Source organism: Phalacrocorax aristotelis, chromosome 10, assembly GCF_949628215.1.
Source record: "Phalacrocorax aristotelis chromosome 10, bGulAri2.1, whole genome shotgun sequence".
Taxonomy (NCBI): Eukaryota; Metazoa; Chordata; class Aves; order Suliformes; family Phalacrocoracidae; genus Phalacrocorax; species Phalacrocorax aristotelis.
Genome location: NC_134285.1, coordinates 2470067 through 2484395, shown reverse-complemented (window position 1 = coordinate 2484395; position 14329 = coordinate 2470067). Strand labels below are relative to the sequence as shown.

Genomic DNA, 14329 nt, shown 5'->3' with positions numbered 1-14329 from the left:
TTTTTCTACCTCTCCAAAATATCCCAGTGTGACGACAACAATATCTTATTCCTTTATCTGGCCTTGGCAATAATCCTCAGGAATTTTTTATTGTGGATTGCAGCCTCGCATCTCTTTTACTCCAAACTCCCCTCCCTCTTTCCCCAGAAAGAAAAGATTATCTCTAGAAACGTAAACCAAAAGCTGAAGGATCTCAGGGGGTCATCCTTCCTGTCGAGGAAGCTGCTTTTTGGCACTTCCTACTCGCGCAGAAGAGAGGGAGCGGATCGGTTTCAAAGAATGCTGTGAGCAGTTGATATGACACATTAATGAAAACAAAGATTAATACCATGTGACACTTTTGCCTTGCAGTACAACTGGGAACTAATGAGGCTAATGAGAACCATATTTTTGTTTGAGAGATTAAAATTTAATCATGGCTGATGTCAGAAATGAATCATTTAGCGTTTCCCCCCTGTTCCGCCCCAGCATGTGTAAGGTTTCCCCTCCCTGCCCTAGGCTGGCTCTTGGTTTAGCAGCAGTCCTCAAGAGGGACCAGCCCCTTGCTGTCTACTCGCCCGGCTATCAGCGTGGCTGGGAAGGAGGAGGAGGGCGATGCCGTGGCTGGCTGACCTTCCTTAGTCCCCGAAGACCTGGAAATGTGTGCTCTGCAGCGTGAGGTGACTTGTCTTGGTTGAGGCAGTGGAGTTAAATGCAGGTGGCAATGGGTTGTGTGCTGTTAATTTAGGGTGGGCTCTTTAAAGGGCAGGTAGGAGCAAAGAACGTGGTTGCTGTAGGATGTCCAAGGAGGTTTGTGTGTGCTCCTGCCCATGTCTACTCCGAATCAGTCTGTGAGAGTGGAGTGGGCTGAAAAAGGCAAGCGGAGATGAACCTGGTTAGGCCGCCAGGTCCAGCTATGACATGACTTTGAGAAGAAAGATCTGCATGAGCTGTCAGTAGAAGAGGAGCTGCCAGAAAGCTTAAGGGCTGTCAGGGGATGCTTCGGTGGGGTCTCAGGCTGCACCAGGTCTGGCCGTTGCCTGCTTCTGGGAGTATATTCCTGGAGAACCAACCTGTGGCAAACCTAACTTGCCACTGAAACATGATATGAAAAGCAAGAGAAGTGGCTTTGGTAAAATGGTGTGCTGGGGTTTTTTGAGCAGCTGCAGCGTGGAGGTTGTAGCGTTACTGCTGAGGCTATCGATTTTAAGATTAGTGTCTCTAAGGTTAGTGTCATGTGAATGCTTGTAGGAACTTAAATAGGGTTAAGAAGAGGAAAATTAATGAGCAATTTAAACATTTTACATTGGTTAGTGGTATGTATTGTTTTGACTCATTGTAATTACTGGCTTCGCTTCACTTAATTGTAGCACCTTTGGAGGTTATTTTTCATTTAAATCCGTGGTAAGATAGAGGTCTATAAAAATTAATTCATAGATCACGGAATGTCCTGAGTTGGAAGGGACCCACAAGGATCATCAAGTCCAACTCCTGTCCCTGCACAGGAGAGCCCCAAACTTCACCCCGTATCTCTGAGGGTGTGAATTCACCGTATGTAGAAGAGATCGTGTCTTTGCCTGCAGTAGAAGGGTTTTGGGCCGAGGGTCCCCTCAGGGGCGTGCAGGGGCTGTAGCGCTGTGTCCATACCGCGGCGTGCCCCGGGCGTTGGGGTGCTGACTGGTGCTGCTCCCGTGAGCATCCCGTTGCCAGCCAGCTCCTTCTGCCCCAGCACGTGCCCCGTCCGTTAAACGTGTGCTGCGGAATTGCCCTCTGAGTCCTGGTTCGTAACCTTTTATCACGTTAATCCCAGTAATCGCTTCTGTCTAAGTGTCAGGACTGTCTAGTATTAGGAAGGCACAGGGAAGCAGTGGCGTGCGCCTGCTGTTCAGCGGGGCAGAAAGCCTGACAAAATGACTTAACGTCGTAGAGCGCAATGCTTCGATGGCACAGCAAATGTCAGCAAAAGGCACGGAGCAATATTCTTTCACCTCCTCCCTGCTTCCCCTGCCTTGTACTTGATTTCGTGAGAAGACCACGTTAAAGCATCAGCAGCGTTTGGGGCGGGATACGGGCTAAAGCCGTCGCACAGGGAGCTGGGTATGCTTTATGGACAGTTAATAACACCCCGCTGTTTCCTTTGCGCAGACTGTCTCTAGGTTCCAATTGCTTCTGCAAATCATGGCCGATGAGAAAATGAGAGCAAAGAAATTATCAGAAGATTATGTGGTTAGTGGCATGGCTGTGCAGTGTCTGATGTACCACAGGGCTTTGCCAGAGACCGAGACAAATATTTTTTTTTAATTGCTTATTATCTGGCACATCTAATTGCCAGCTGTATCCAGTATGTAGACTTGGGTATTGATTCCACAGCTGAAAGATTTAGGAAAAGAATGAATAATGTTTTTTTCATGATTTTTCTTTTTTATTTAAACTGTAACTTGCCAAATAGCTTCATGCACCCAGTCTGGTCCAGCACACGTTCATGTTGTTTAACTCATCTAACTTCTCAAACAGCTGTGGTTGGAAAGAATGTTAATACAGCGATTGGTACAGCCGAAAAACAATCAGGGGTTAGGGAAGGGTCCAAGACGTGGTGGGATCTATTTACTAACTTCCCTAAGGGTCTTAATCCAGAAATTTATTCTTGAGAACAGTGTTTGCTACCAGTGGTGCCGGCTCGTCACTGGGCTGGGGTTACTCCACAACCAGAGCTATTTGCAGGGCTGAGCCATGTTACTGGAGAAACGTTCCAGGTCTGTCTGGGTAAACAGCAGCTCTGTCCTGGAGAAGGGGAGCGAGCGACTGCAAAAACAAGCAGGCTCTCTTGGGGGAAGGGTCTGGGGTAGAGAGTAGGTGGAAACTTGCGTTAGAACAACTCACGTCTTTATGAACTTGGCGTAGAGGAAATGACTGTGCTTCCACTGCAACCCATAGCCTTGCTGCAGACTTCTTCATTTGATGGGGAGTCGCACTCGGTCTGCAGAATGGTTGGCTGTGGGTGGCCAACCTTTGGAGAGAGATTAATTAATACAATTAAACGCCTGTTTTTTTTTAAAAAAACCAAAGAATGGAATTACCGAAGTGCAGTTTTCATGGGATTTTACCTGCCAGCATGCTGGCAGCAGAAATACAAAACCTTTCTGCTGCTGATCCTGAAGAAGCAGGATTGCAGCGCTGTTTTGTGCTGCGCCCCCGTGCACGTGTGCACGCCGAAGCACCGCCGCGGGACCCACCTCTTGTTCTAGGGCTTGAACGCGTTCAAGTCGGTGCTGACCCCCTTATTTTCCATCAGTGTCTGTTCCCGCTTGCTGTGCGCATGCTTTTCAGGGTTGTTTCTGCCTAGGGGAACGCAATGATTTCGGCAGGTCGGGCAGCCCAGCGTGGCTCCTGCCGGGCTCCCGCGGGGCGAAGCGGGGCGAAGGAGCTGCGGTGCTGCTGCGGGCGCCTTCCTGCTGCCGGCTCCACTTCTCACCTTTCCTGCTTTGGACCCGCTGTCCAGCTTAAGCAGCAGCTCAGAGAGGGGTTCTCGAGGCTGCCGTTTTGGCACTGGAACGGTTTAGCCAAAGCAGGCTTCGCTTGAGTTTGGCAAATTCTGCAGTCGCGTAAGCTGGGGCTCGTAATTCTTAGCTTTGGAAAAGAGCGCAGACAGAACATTTGGCAAGTGCCGGGGCTTAGCTGGGTAATTCACATTTGGTCTCTTAACCAAGCCTGGTTCCCTGCCTTGCAAGGGGCGAATACAGCAGTGCTTCGATGGCGTGCCGCCTCTTGCTAGCTCGGCCGCGGGGAGAGCCGTGCGGCAGTGCCCGACCGCGTCGCGGCTGCACGGCATGGGCGCGGGTGTGAGCGCCCGGCGCGGCTCCAGGAGGGCGGCCGTCCTGTTCCTCATCTGCCGGTTGGCTCCAGCTCTGCGCAGGCACCTCTCCCAGCACCATGTGCAAACCGAGGAGTAAACCTCATCCTCGAGCACTCTTTTTTTTTTTTTTTTAATGTTATCCCTGTTCCTTCCATTTAAATGTGGATGTTGTAATTACAGAGCGCAGAATCCCAGTTTTTAGAGATCTGTGACCACAATAAAGTGAATCCAGAAACCAGACGAGTGGTTTCATTTACTACCATTCTAGCTTATTTCCTCCCCCCACGACCGCTGTGCAGTACTAAAGGCTTGGCAGCAACTGAAACCAGCTGTCAAAAATGTTTCTTACCCCCACACTTTTAAGTTAATGATGTTCTGAAATTAATGGTGCTCTAGACTAATTCTGCCATCTCATTTTGATGGACTCTGGGTCTCTTGCAAGTGATGTTTGCCAACTGGCTTCTTTGTTTTGAGGCTGTGTGCTGAGGAGGTGGATCCCCAGGTGCCAGGTACTGTACCTATATATACAGAGAAAGAAAAGATGGGGTTGTTTTGTCCTGGAGTGTTTACAGCTTTAATTTGGTTGGTATACTGTGGTTTACCGAACAAGCTTTCAGGCACGTAAACGAGTAACTCGTAGGAGCGTCATGTGCGAGACAGCAGTGGATGAGGTTTTCAGCTTCTCGGAGCTGGGAGGTGTCAGCCAGCGTCTTGTGTCTGGTTGTCACGTTGCGCTGGAAGCGGCCACGGCCCCACGCCGGGCAGAGGAGAGGCACAAGCCTCGGCGGCGGGGAAGAAAGTGGCCTGTTGTAGTGGAAAGCTGAAGGAGCTGAGTTTGATTAGTTGAGAGAAAGGAAAACTGGGAAAGGAGACAAAGGTCTTCAAGTGCGTGAAAGCAGCAGAGAGGATGGAAGTTAGCTGCTCTGTGTTCGTGTGGATAGGGCAAGGAGCTGTTGGTTTGCGTGGTGGAAAGGAAGATACAGGTTAGACGTAAGGAAAAGCCTCTAAATGCACATGTGGAGGGCCACTGGGCTGAGTACCCGGAGAGGGAGGTGGAGTCTCCATTGCTGCCGAGGCAGGCATCTGTCAGGCGTGATTCTCACAGCCAGTCCTGTCTTGGGGCAGAGGTGTTTTCCATGTTTCCTATACTTCCATGGCTTAGCCCCTTTTTCCCCCCTCCCCTAATGTAATGCCTGGGTTTTCGGCAGGCAGCTCATCCAGCTTTCCCTGTTACTGAAGTTTTGGAAGGAGACTCGTCACTTTGCCAGTTGTGTGTCCGTTTGCCGCGGTCTGAGGCTGCTGCTGTCTCCTGGGGGGCTGGTCCCCTGCTCCCTCCTCTCCCTGCCTGGGTATCGGAGGGGAGACCCGGGTAGTCCCTGTATCACTTCATGAGATGAACTGATCCATCCGTGATCCATCCCTCAAGGGAAGGGGTACGTCGCAGTGTAGCTTCTGCCTGATTTCCACTGTGGAGAGGTGCTGCTGTGGAAACCTTGTTACAGCAGATTTTAAAGCCGTATCCTGATGGAGAGATAGAAAACGTGTCTCTACTACCAAATACCTTTCCTCCCATCCTAAGTTAAACAGCCCAGAGAATAAGAGAGATTCATAATGGAGATGAAAGTTGACATCTGGGTTCACTTTCTGTAGAGGATGTTCTCCTTGGAGAACAGTGAGAGAAGCTGTTAACACCAGCTGCAGATTAGGGATGCAGCAGGGAATTATCCTGCCTGTGGAAATGAGTTTAATTGGGAGGATCTTGCGGTGTGGGGCACTGCCGGGATGTGAATGGTGGGTAGGAGCCGTTTTTTTTCTTTTTTTGGATTATAAATACAGATGTTTTTTCCTAGTAAGCATCAACAGATGTAAAGATAAGAGTTCCTGCCTATGTTCTAATACTATTTCTTAATAGACTCTATTTAGAATTTTGTCGTGTTATAGAGAGTTACAAGAGGAGCCCCTGCCCCAGGCAGCCATGCATTAAATAAGGTGGGTAGCTATGGGGTAGGCAGGCAGAGAAGGAATGTAAATTTGTTGGGCAAGTCTGGCTGATCTGCTTTTCCTCCTCCTTGAGCAAACAGAAGCAGTCATCCCGCATGCTTTGCACGCAGGGGGAAAAAAAAGTTATACAGAAAAGGCGGTGTTTTCTGCTGGCTTGGTCTGGGAGCTCCCTGTTTGCTTGCACAGTGGTGCCCGCCCGTGGTTTGGAGACGTGGGAAGCTCTTGCAGAGCCGTGTCTTCAAACCCAGCTCGGCTCCATGCTGCCTCCCCCATGGGCACTGACGGCGGAAGGTATTTTCATCAGGAGTGATGCAGTTTAATGTGTTTAAACTATGTTTTGCTATCAATTTTTGCTTTCCAGGAATATACTTGAGCTAGAATTAATCAGCATGACAATGTGGTGAAAATAATTTAACCCAAATATTTGATGATGTTTATGATTCCCAGCTGATACTTACAGGCTTTCTAAGTGTGACACGAAGTTTGCCTCTAATGACAAGTCATGGCTAATGACATTGTTTCTCCAACCAGGAAATAGAAATGATACCACATTTTAATTTGATTTAGACAATCCAAACAGAATATACTTTGAATTTGCAGAGTTTCCGGTTTTGACAATGTGCGGATCAAAAGTGACCCTGTTGAAATTTGCCAAAAAACCCCAAACCCCCCAAATCAAATCCATGTTTTCACTTGTCGTTATCTGTCTGTAATGTTTCAAATGCCAAGGCAGGCAGTAGGAAAGAAAAATCCTTTTTTTTAAATAAACGCTTCTGTTTACTCTGTATAAGCAAGGAAGAAACCGTGAAAAGAAAAATGGTAATTGGGTTCCAGACTATGACCTGAAGTCTGCGGGAATTGGGTACTTGCCTGTTTGTACCGATCAAAAAAAAAAAAAAAAAGGAAAAAAAAAATCCCTGCAAGAAGCCGTGCTGCTTTTATGTATTTGGAGTGGGCCATTTGGTTTGGTATCCTTGGCATTTCTATCACAGGCTTCTTCAGAGAAATAAATTCACAAGTGTTTGCCTGTCATCACATGACAAGTTACGGAGCCTAGATTGATGTAATCAGCAACAGACACACGTCAGAAAACTTAATGTGGTTCAGAAGAATACAATATTTTATTAATTCCTCATTTTGTGTGTGTCTCTGTGTGTGTGTTTTAAATGAGCCTCAGGGGGTTCTTAACTTCTGCCAAGAAATAATAATTCGTACAAGTTTATGTTTAACTGCACCGCAACTGTGGTGGAGAATAGCGAAGTTAGGTTGCCCTTAATGACATATCTTTATAAAGAGCCGCTTTTATTAAGAAAGTTAAAACTTCTTGTGCGTGTTAAAGTTGCTGCGCTCTGTACGTCAGTAGCCCTGTATGAAATTGTTGTTAAATATGTAGTAAATGATTTAGATCGATGGATTTTAGAACTGTTCGAATGACATGCGTAGGAGTATGAAATCTGCTCACCTATTCAGGATGTTTTCAGTAAGAGCAAATCTTTCTGAAAACGTTTAAAAGTCTGGGATGGGTTTTTGTTTTGGGGTTCTGTGGGGTTTTTTTTAATTAGTGTAATGCAATACACTGCAGATACAGATAATAAAGCCCTGATGTCGGATTGAAGCCATAATAGGAGTAAACACGAGCTGTCTGTTGAAGAACAGCGTCTTAAAACTTGTTAAACTTTGGGTTTTACATTTAATTGGAACTGGTAGTCTTACAGAAAGTCACTCGACTCTAGCTCAGGCTAACTGTAATTTCAATGAGATGATCAGCTATAAAAGCACGTTAAATGCTTAAAATATGGGGAAAATTCACATAAAAATGATACAGTAAATGTGTATCGCTTTTCCGGAGACACTGAGGACTGGCGAGCGTCTAGTATGCAGCACTCAGCTAGCAGATGGCGCGGTGCTAGACTTCTGTGCTCATAAGGGGAAAAAACCCAATGAATCGTTCACCAGCGAGAAGTAGCTTCTTGCTTTTCAGCCGCGTAGGCTCCATCAGCGCAGAAGCATGCATTAAGCTGCGTGTTTTTTTTTAGCAGCTTCGGTTGTTGCCTTCTGCCTGGGAAGTGCTGAGCACGCTTTGGAAACCATAAATGAATAATCTTGCAGCGGAACCTGGTTAAGCTGCACTCTGAGCTAGACTGCTTGCTCAGAGGCGTTCTCAAGTCAGAGGGAAGGTGAGGAGCAGCCCTTTGTGAAGCCCGGTATCTGTTGCGATTTGAGACTCTCCTGTCTCTTCTCGTTCTGCTGCTGTAGCATCTTTATTGAAAGAAGGGTGGCCAATTGCTTGGAGTGCTAAATAACAGCTTAATTTACCCAGAAATGTGGGAATTTGCTGCTCTTGCATTTCCAGGTAGCAGCAATTTACCATTCTGTTCCTTTGAGTTGCATGTTACATGGCTCAGGCACACTTCAGTACTCCTTGGCAGATGTGTTTTGAAACTCAAAATGTGTGAGGTTTGAAATAAAACTAATAAGAGACGTAGGTTCCTCCAGCTGATCAACCAAGATTTTAATTTTGTTGCTTTTTCTTGATTTTGTTTTGCAGGTATTCCTTTGGTAAGTGAATAAAAGTGAGAAAAAATCCGCAGTAATAATTTATTGGTGCATTTGTGGGTATGTAGCTTTTACATTACTCTAGCTTGCTTCCTCCCTCTCTCTGTCTCCCTCTGTCCAACGTTTAAATTATGATTGTGTCTGTTTCTGCCTTTCACTGAATTTCTTTCTGCCCTTATGCCCTTAAGGAAAGGAAAACTGGTGTAAATTCTGTAAATTGAGATTCATGGAGACTTGGTGGAAGGGTTGTGTAAGTAGCAACAGCATCATTTGGATGGTGACATTAAAGAGAAAGAGTTAAATAAGCCTGAGGCGACCAAGCAAAGTGAGGCCTGGAGGACGTCCCCTGGGAGGGAACGTGTTCCTCCTAGATTCCAGTGCCTTTTCTGCTGGTGATTTGTATGAACATCAAGAACTTCTTGCTTGTATCATCTGCTTTTCCACTGGTGTGAGGTGCAGATATTACTCCCTGGGAGATCTGGAAGGTTGATTTGTGCTTTGCACAGGTTGGGGTTTTTTCAGCCTGAAGTACTCCAACCCACGGCTGGAGTCTACCCAGAGAGTTAGAAATCCTGGTAGAAAACCTGTTTCTGTCTGTGGGAATATTAGGAAAACCGCTAGTGCCCTTCTGATTTTCTGGGAAGCATTGCCATGGCATTATGCCTTAAAGGGGCCTATTTGGTTGTGTCTTCTCATCCTTTCAGCCTGGTGCTCATGCTGTTGGATGGGTGGGTGCAGAAGGACACTCCGTCACTGTGTGGATGACAAGGGGGATCGTATTCCCAAGTTGTGACGAGCCAGTCGCAAATAGAAATTTGGTTATTCTAATACAAGGCACGAGAATAGTTAAAGCCCATTTGTGTCTGTGTGTTATGGAGGCTTGCAAAAGTAATGACCGAGCGTGCCTCCCCCTTCTCCTTCAGGGAATTGCATCTGTCTCCTTGTTTACCAGCTGATCGTTTTAACCAGTTGTAAGGGACGAACTGTTTTGGTGCACGTGGGATCACTGAGATGGTGCTTCACCATGTGGAGAAGCAGAGGAGTATGGAGAATTGGTTCCATTGGATGTAGGTATTTTAACCAGCTGGACTTCACAATATGAATCCAGACTTTTGTTGGGTTAGTGAGGATACCCATAGAATCATTAAGGTTGGAAAAGACCTCTGGGATCATCAAGTCCAACCTCCAAACCAAGACCCCCAGGCCTCCTAAACCATGGCCCCAAGTGCCACGTCTGCATGTTTTTTGAACCCCCCCAGGGACGGTGACTCCCCCACCTCTCTGGGCAGCCTGTGCCAAGGCCTGACCGCTCTGGCACTAAAGACATTTTCCCTCATATCCAACCTAAACCTGCCCTGACGCAGCTTGAGGCCATCGTAGTTTTACCTCAGGTTATTCACCTTCTGTGTGTGTTTTCTACTCTCGCTGATGGTTGTAGAAAACCTGCTTTTTGCAAGTGGTGTTTTATCTTTCTTTGGCCTTTCTTTATGTCCCAACTGGATAGCCACCCTATGAGGATTACTGAAGTCCTTTGTACGCAGTAGGGTCTCTCCTTCCTTGTTTTTGGCTTAAGGGCTCCTTCTGAATAAGATGAATGAGATGTAAATCTTGAGCTCCTTTTGTTAGAATACAGGAAAACCACAATATTTTTGTTATAATATAGCTGAAACAACAACAGTGTCATCCATTGCTGTAGAAATACATTAAATATTGCTGAGCTCTGGAAGCCTTATTCTTTGGTAGCATCTACTTCAAAGCAAGGTCTTTCAAATTAAAAAAAAAAAAAAAAAAAAAGGAAAAAAGTTCCTGGAGAGATCTTTGTAAATGCTGACTGTTTCCTATTCCCCTCCAGGAAGTGTGCTTTTTTTGAGACATCTTAGGCTGAATTTTGGTAGCCTCTATTAAAACTGCAGGCTGTCCCCATGAATTTTAAAGAACTCCAGAGTCTGGAAATAACAACAAGCTGTTAGGCCAAATGGGATCAGCTGGTATTGCCACAGGTTTTGCTCTTTGCTCTTACTCCTGTCAGGTAACAGTTATTAAAAACACTCCTCACTTCAGGGAATGAACTGCAAAACAGCCGTGCAAGACCTTTCGCAGTGCAAAGCACCGGCCGCGTTGGACTATTTATCTTTGAAAGGTGAAAAGGTGCTCCGCGATGCAAATCCTGGAGCGGGCGCCAGCCTGGGGGTTAGCGCTGTTCTGAAATTAGCCGAGCTGTAATAACTTCTCGGCCTTATTTATTGTTATTCAGGTATAAATTTGGCTGTAGATGTAGCGTGGCGTGTTTCAGTGAGCGCGCAGCAGTTTTGCTTCGGGTCCCTCCCCGTGGATAGGCTCGGCTCGGGCGTGCGAGGCTCTCCGCCAGGGGACGGGAGCACCAGGCTCGATGGCCCCGGCTCAGTGGCCCCTTCTCCTCCCTGCTCTTGGCAGTGCAGTGGTTGTTGGGCGTGGACTGTACTCTGGTGGGACTGCTCGTTGGCCGGAGTACGCTGGATTGCTTTGGGTCTTCCTAGCTGAGCTGAGGCTGCCGGGAGCCTCGGGGATGGATGGATGGATGGTTATGCTGCCTGTCCTCGGTGGAGCACACCTGCAGGGCCAGCAGCCACGCAACTCCTGGAGAGCTGAGCTTCCTTGGCAACTTCATCCTCAGCCTAAATCTCCTCCTTGAGCTTCACTGTTCCAAAGGCTTTCCTCCATGGCCCTCTCTGTTTGAGTCCCTTTCTGGGTGCCTTGGTGACCTGTGCGTGCCACCGCGAGCCCACTGGCCTCTCTCGGCACCCCTGGTCGTGGCTCACCTCCAGAAACGGCAGGTCTCCCCCTCTCTGAAGGCTGCAGCTGTGGTGCTGGGACTAGAAAGAACCAGCAAGGTCAACTTGTTATTTTATCCTTTAAAATTAAGGACATCTTTTCTCCTGGCTCGGAATGAGACTAAAGCTGCTTCAGTAGATTTGTGGTGTTGACAGCTTTGCTGTTTCTGACCCTTTCTGAGCAAGGGTGTGCTCTCCTAGAGCAGCAGTTCCTGATGGTGCTTCTGTCTGAGATACCCCCAAGGACCTTTTTTTTCTCTTTCCAGTGGAAGCCTGATTTAATATAGTGATTTATTATCTCTGTTCTAACAGAGGCTTTGAAAAAGGTGATGCTCTTTTACAGGCTTTCTTGTCCTCTCTCCTCTGTTCTGCCTTATTGTCTCAAGTAGCCCCAGATATTCAGAAGACAGTCTGACGGCCCGATGTGCATCTGGAGATACTGGCTGAATGAGGCAGCGGCGGAGAGCTAAGCAGAGCTGCAGAAAGGCCGCGAGGATCACGTGAGTTGTAATGGACAGCCACGTCTCTCTATAGAGTAAAAATCCAGGTGTGGTGTGGGAAAACGATGCAACTGTCCAGGGAGACTGTGACTCTGCGTGGTTGCCTCCATAGCTGTGGGATACCTCTCGGAGCAGCAATCTGGGTTCCCAGCAAGGAACATGCACAGAAGACAGGAATGCATCTGTTTACCTTTGGGCTATCAATGGGATCATTAAACAGAAAGGATTGAGAAGCAGCTGATCTTATTTGACTCTTGATGCACAAAAGTGTCCTATTTGGAGCCAAAGCAAATGTTTCCTTGGGGATTGTTCCAGAGAGCCTCGCTTCTGTGCTCTTGCAGGCCAACTGTGTGGCTAGAATTAGAAGCATGTTTTAAAAGTAAGAGCTTTTTTTTTTTCTCTCCTCTTACAGTAAACTTCCTTGTTAATCTTGATACAGAGAGAAGACAATCACTGAAGGTTGAATTAAACTCTTAGGTTTTTTCCGTTACCTGTAAGCATGGAATAAGCAAATAATTTAGTTCATACCCATGCCTGCCCCCTAATTTTATATTGCATCTATCATCTCAGAATTGAACGTGAAGTGCGTTTTCATTAGAAGTAGAATAAAAAGTTGAGAGCCGAGTGTACGTAATTCTCCATTACTTGTTAAATCCTCACTCTTTACTTCAATGCAAATTGTTCCGAGGAGGATTTTCTTTTAAAAGGTCTTCAGGGATCTTGAATTTTAGATGTGCATTGACATAAAATGAAACGTTAGAGTGCACAGCTGGGGTTCTGGCTTTTGCTGTACAAGGTTGAGATGTTTCTCCTTTGTGAGCGTGTGTTTCCAAAGCAGGGGCAAAGTTTTCATGTTAGTTGCGCTGTACTAGTGAGCAACGCCGCGGTCGCGGGAGAAAATGTAAGTTGGAAAGACTAAGGTCAAACTTCACTAGGGCAGGTCCAAAGCTTAGTTTAAAAGTGTGCTGATGTGGGGATGTGTCTGGGCTGAACTCTGCCCGGAGCCAGCGTTGGTTCCTGCGGACCCATCTGCAGTGTCTGCGTGGTGGGCGTGAGGTTGCCCAAGCGTAAGAGGATTCGCCGGCGGAGGTTTGCTTTTTGCGTGGCGGCACATAAGTATCGTGCTAACACCCGGTGGCACTTGTTACGCCGGTAGCTCACTGTACAGACGGCACGTGGGAGAGCCACTGGCAGCAGGACGTGGAGGACGGGCTGGCCCATGTAATTCCCGAAGAACTTTGTTCTCTTCGCAGCAGGAGACCACGGAGCTGCGGCGCGAGCGTCCCAGCGAGCCCCTGGGAATCGCTGCGGGGTTGAACACCCAGATGGCCATGGGCTGCTATTTATTCATCCTCCCCCCACGCCGAGATGGGAGGGACGAGGCTGCTTACCGACTGTTCCTGTTCCTGGCTAATGTTGTGATCTGCTGTTCCTATTTCTCGTGTAAGAGTGGGAAACTTTTCTCTCTGTCTTATTAAATCTATTTTTCAAGCTGTCACTTAACCAGGTCTAGTGACAGAGTCGGATGTTTATGTGGCCCTGGACACTTGAACTCTGGTGTTTTCAATCACAACAGCACCTTTTGCCAGCCGTTGTGAATTAAATACTCCTCGTGACCTTTTACCCTCGCCGCTCTTAAATTCATGCTTTAAAAACAGCTTAATGAGGGGTTTACTGGCCCAATTGGAAGTTTTTATTAAAACCTATTAGTGTGCTAGAGTAGCCTGCCTGAAGGAAACGATTAGCCCAAAGCAACTAAACTCGGAGCTGGCCTCTAGCCACACCAGGTTTTCACTAAACTGTTTCCAGACCCACGTTAACCCTAACACTGCAGCTTGCATGGTATTCATATCCTCTGCTTTAATTTATAGCTTGTCTGATTCTCTCCCCAGCCTTTCTCCATGTTCACGAAAGCATTTTGTTTTAATGTAATTAGACCTGCATTAAAGGGCAACGTGCCTTCATTGAGGCCTGCCTTGTTTGAGAGCCTCAATTAAGTGGAAGCGTTCCCCCAAAATCCTCTGCTGATGCCGCCCGGGGAAGGAGCTGCCCTACGGATGTGGTCCGGAGCCCACTTGGACAAAGCCGTGATGCTCCCGGGGCCCTGGTTCAGCTTCCTGTGAGGAGCATCCCAGCATCAGCACGGTGGTGCAGCTGCCTTGGCGGAGCACCCCTGGTGGGTTTGACATGAAGCTGAGTTATCTGGAGGACCCCAACCTCAGGAGAGCACGCAGGACCTGGTGGAAATCCTGGCTGGCTTCTGCTGCGAACTTCCCGTTGGATCCTGGCTTGTTTTCTCTAACTCCGTGTTTTATATTCAAAACTGGGCCAGTCGTTCTCGCCCATCTTAAAAATAACCTTTACAATGCTGCTGAAGCCCTGTAGCCGTCATCTTTGTGTTCTTGTGCTCGTGCCTCCATGCAGCTGAGAAACGCAGGCCAGAGCTCCTACATGTGAGGAAAATTGCTGTCGCAAGTGCCGTGCCCCAAAAGTGCCGAGCAGCCGTCAACTTTGTATGTGTTCTCTCCCCATCCATGCGCCTGGCTGCTTGTCCAGGCTTCCTGTGGGGTCTCCGGGAACGGCAAGGTCTTTGAGAAGGGACTTCCAGTTCCTTTTTTTAAATTATTTTT

The 14329-nt window shown here is 47.4% G+C and overlaps 1 protein-coding gene across 6 annotated transcripts in view; it reads left to right on the top strand.

The window, feature by feature from the left end:
• The window catches only part of LMF1 (lipase maturation factor 1), a 208704-nt gene that overhangs the window by 17089 nt on the left and 177286 nt on the right, over window positions 1–14329 (top strand). For 4 of the 6 annotated variants that reach the window (XM_075104693.1, XM_075104695.1, XM_075104696.1 and 1 more), the window contains exon 3: window positions 8382–8392. The exons of 1 other annotated variant lie outside the window; for it this stretch is intronic. In XM_075104693.1, the coding sequence (XP_074960794.1) occupies window positions 8382–8392 (11 nt within the window). Of the gene's footprint in view, window positions 1–8381; window positions 8393–11716; window positions 12079–14329 lie in introns of those variants that run through there. One more of the 6 variants, XM_075104698.1, reaches the window with a different exon arrangement.